Raw genomic sequence first — 4,120 nt, 5'->3', positions numbered from 1 at the left:
ATGGCTGAGACCAATATCACCCATGTCACTGAATTCATTCTCCAGGGAATCACAGACCAGCCAGAGCTTCAGGCCCCATGCTTTGTGGTGTTCTTCATCATCTATCTGGTCACAGTGCTGGGCAACCTGGGGTTGATAACTTTAATCAGGATTGATGCTCGACTCCACTTGCCTATGTACTATTTCCTCAGTCACTTGGCCTTTGTTGACCTTTGCTACTCCTCTGCTATCACACCAAAGATGATGGTGAATTTTGTTGTGGAAATCAACACTATTCCTTTCTATGCTTGTGCAACACAACTGGGCTGTTTTCTCACCTTCATGATCACCGAGTGTTTCCTGTTGGCTTCTATGGCCTATGATCGCTATGTGGCCATCTGTAGTCCCCTGCACTATTCAACCCTGATGTCAAAAAGACTCTGCATTCAATTAGTGGCAGTTCCATATATATACAGCTTTCTGGTTGCCCTATTCCATACCATTATCACCTTCCATCTAACTTACTGTGGCCCCAATGTAATTAACCATTTCTACTGTGATGACCTTCCTCTCTTGGCTCTGTCCTGCTCAGACACACACGTGAAGGAAATTCTGATCTTTGCCTTTGCTGGTTTTGATATGATCTGCTCCTCTTCCATTGTTCTCACCTCCTACATCTTTATCATTGCTGCCATCTTAAGGATCCGCTCTACTCAGGGGCGACGCAAGGCCATTTCCACCTGTGGCTCCCATATGGTGACTGTCACTATTTTCTACGGCACCTTGATCTTTATGTACCTACAGCCCAAATCAAATCACTCCCTGGACACGGACAAAATGGCGTCTGTATTCTACACGGTGGTGATCCCGATGTTGAACCCCCTGATCTATAGTCTAAGGAACAAAGAGGTTAAAGATGCCTCAAGGAAAGCCTTGGATAAAAGTTGTGAAACCTTAAAGCTGTTAAAGTTAAGAAAATAAGAATAACCAATGCTTAATTTAATACAAGAGGGTAAATAAATCAAACTTCCTCCTCCTGATATTTCTTGTAATTCTTTCCCCATCAACTAAAAATGTGACTGTAGTTCAGCCAACCTTGACCTTTTCCACAAGAACCCAGGCCAATTCTGGGAAGTCAGCATGATCCAAAGAGTCTGGTGCAGGCCACTGCAGCCTTGACAGACCACTGAAATTATGTTCAAATACACCCTCAAACACACCTTTGTGTAGCTCAAGCAAAGGTAGCAGTGTGTCTTTGGTAGAACTTACTATTCTGGAAGGAAGGCTGCCTGAGCTTGAATGCCAAGCCTTTCCTTTATTAACTACCACCCCTTGGACAATCGGCTTAAACTGTGTGACTCTGTTTCTAATTCTAGAAAATAAGAGGACCCTACTAATTGGTTTGTTTTAAAGATGAAACGAGTTAATATTTATGAAGTGCTTACAAAAATATCCTGTGATAACAAGTGGTATGTATATGTTTGTTATATAAATGTTTGTTGTATATAATTAAAGATTAATTCACCTAGCTCTCAAAAGCTTATCAGTCTTGAAGAAAGAAGGACAAAGCCTGGTTAGGTTTCTACTAGCTTCCAGGCACTGAATCAAGCACTCCTACCTAATACAATAAAATAAACCTAAGAAATGTCTGAGGCTTTACTTCTGGGTCTCAGTTATATGTAAAGTGCCTAAGTTCACATCACTAGTAATATGACAATTCTAAATGCAAATGTAAGTTTATTTGCATTTTTCTTTCTTAACATTGTAGATGTTAAGAAAGATGCTGCAATACAGATGATCTAATCTTAAATGGGTCATTATCTGATTTTTAAATATAATGGGAGGTATTTGTTTATAAGAAATTATGTTATTAAATGCATTAATAAGTTCAGCGTACCTGCACATTTGTTCAAATAGAAATAATCTTAAGTTATAAGGTTATTTATGTGTACCTGTAATTTATTCAATGAATGTTATAGGATCATGCCATAAAATTTAATGAAAACAGTAATTTGTAAGATTTTATCATTTTAATATTCACAAAAAGCAATTAAATTAGTTTCTTTTTTCTAAATCTTTATTTACTTTTGAGAGAGAGAGAGAGAGACAGACAGACAGACAGACAGAGTCATGAACAGGGGAGGGACAGAGAGAGGGAGACACAGAATCCAAAGCAGGCTCCAGGCTCTGAGCTGTCAGCACAGAGCCCGACACGGGGTTCGAACTCACAGAGATCATGACCTGAGCTGAAGTCAGATGCCTAACCGACTAAACCACCCAGGAGCCCTGGTTTCTTAATATTATCTTCTTAATTTTTCCACTTTAGAAGGAAATTGTGATCGTTGCAGTAATTACATAGAATGCCACCTCTCATGCAGATGATTATTTCCCCTTCTGCACTTAATGTGAACATAGTGCAGACATGCTCTTTGAGGTGCTGGAGAACTTTGTGAGTTGCATGAAATCTTATATTTTTAAAGTAGGTTTGACAGAGAAGTGTGGTGTTTCCATTCACCACACTTTTCCTGGTGGGTGTATCTATACGGATGGATACAAAACACATACACGTACACATAAACACAAAACACATAAAAACATCAAAACCATCCTTCTTTTGTAGGTAAGGAAATTCAGACCTATAGTTTGTGGTAAAACTAAAACTGCTCTAAAAAAATGAGGTCTTATGAAAAACGTTCAACCGTATCAACAGGGACATTTAAAGTAAAGAGCAAGGTCACTTTTCAGGCATTTTCAAACACAAACCCTTCAACCGAACACCTTGTTATTTTTTCATTTCGGTTCAACTATGGAGGAAAATCTTGCCTGGTATTTTCAATCATATGTGCATGGTTGATGTCTATGAAGACAACCTAAAATTCCCCATATCATAGTGAAATAAGATCAAGTTATGATTTTAAGGTGCTTTATTCTTCACCTCTATTGTTGAAGCATCTCATGGAAAAACAGAATGGGTTGTTTTCATCTCTCTTTTTAGAATTCAACAGTAAAACAAATAAACATTTATAAAATGTCTACTATGTGTAAGCAGAAACAAGAAAGGCCTATTTTCAAGGAAATAGAGTCAGGGAACTGAGCTTCAGAAGACAAAGCTTTCTACACTTCCTGGCACTGTCCCATATACAAGCCTTCGTTTAAAAGTTCCTAATTTCCAGCGTTTCTTTAGGAACAGTACAACTGATTATCTATTATCAGAATGTGCTTTGTCAAAGATTTTCTTGAAAGCCTTTTTTACATCCTGATTCCTCAAGCTGTAGATCAATGGGTTTAACATGGGAATCACCACTGCATAGAACACTGAGGCAAATTTGTCTTTATCCAGTGAGTGGCTTGACTTGGGGCGCAGGTACATAAAACTGAGGGTCCCATAATACATGGTAATAGAAAACAGGTGAGAAGCGCAGGTGGAAAAGGCTTTATGTCTTCCTGCAGCAGAATGGATCTTTAAGATGGTGAAGACAATGAACACATAGGATATGAGAACAACGATAAGAGAAAAGAACACATTGAACCCAGCAATGATCCACAGCATCAACTCTTTGACTTGGGTATCAGAGCAAGCCAGAGCAATCAAGGGGACATCATCACAGTAGAACTGGTTGACCACATTAGAGTCACAGAAAGACATGTGGAATGTAGCCACTGCTTGTACGAGTCCTACAGTGAGTCCATAAATATAAGAGCCAGTGACCATTTGGAGGCAGAGTTTCCTGGGCATGAGAATGACGTAGAGTAAAGGGTTGCAGATGGCCACATAGCGATCATAGGCCATGACAGACAGCATTAATAATTCCCAAACTGAAAATGTGATAAAGCAACACACTTGAGTGGCACATGCATAAAATGGCATACTTTTAATTTCACGTAACGAGTTTGCAAGGGTGTTTGGAGTGATGGTGGAGGCACCATAAAAATCAACAAAAGCCAGATGACAGAGGAAAAAATACATGGGTGTGTGAAGCTGGGGACTTATTTGGATTAACACAATCAAGCCAAGATTACCCAGGACAGTAAATGAGTAAATCAATAGGAATACACAAAAGAGAATGGCCTGAAACTCTGGATTCTCTGTGAGGCCCAAGAGAATAAACTCAGTGACTGCTGACTGATTGCCTTTTGCCAT

The 4,120-nt window shown here is 39.2% G+C and overlaps 2 protein-coding genes across 2 annotated transcripts; one reads left to right on the top strand and one right to left on the bottom strand.

Moving 5' to 3' along the window:
* On the top strand, positions 1–960 carry LOC122199878 (olfactory receptor 1038). The gene has a single exon (XM_042905258.1). It carries the CDS (start codon positions 1–3, stop codon positions 958–960), a length of 960 nt encoding a protein of 319 aa, XP_042761192.1.
* A 2,218-nt stretch (positions 961–3,178) lies between these two features.
* On the bottom strand, positions 3,179–4,120 carry LOC122199879 (olfactory receptor 5AL1-like). The gene has a single exon (XM_042905259.1). It carries the CDS (start codon positions 4,118–4,120, stop codon positions 3,179–3,181), a length of 942 nt encoding a protein of 313 aa, XP_042761193.1.

Source organism: Panthera leo, chromosome D1, assembly GCF_018350215.1.
Source record: "Panthera leo isolate Ple1 chromosome D1, P.leo_Ple1_pat1.1, whole genome shotgun sequence".
Taxonomy (NCBI): domain Eukaryota; kingdom Metazoa; phylum Chordata; class Mammalia; order Carnivora; family Felidae; genus Panthera; species Panthera leo.
The sequence above is the reverse complement of the archived record's forward strand: the minus strand, read 5'-3'. Positions and strand labels throughout refer to the sequence as shown.

Bases quoted from the DNA above. Each gene is read 5' to 3' on its own strand.
- LOC122199878 (XM_042905258.1), top strand. From the start codon at position 1: ATGGCTGAGACCAATATCACCCATGTCACTGAATTCATTCTCCAGGGA.
- LOC122199879 (XM_042905259.1), bottom strand. From the start codon at position 4,120: ATGGCAAAAGGCAATCAGTCAGCAGTCACTGAGTTTATTCTCTTGGGC.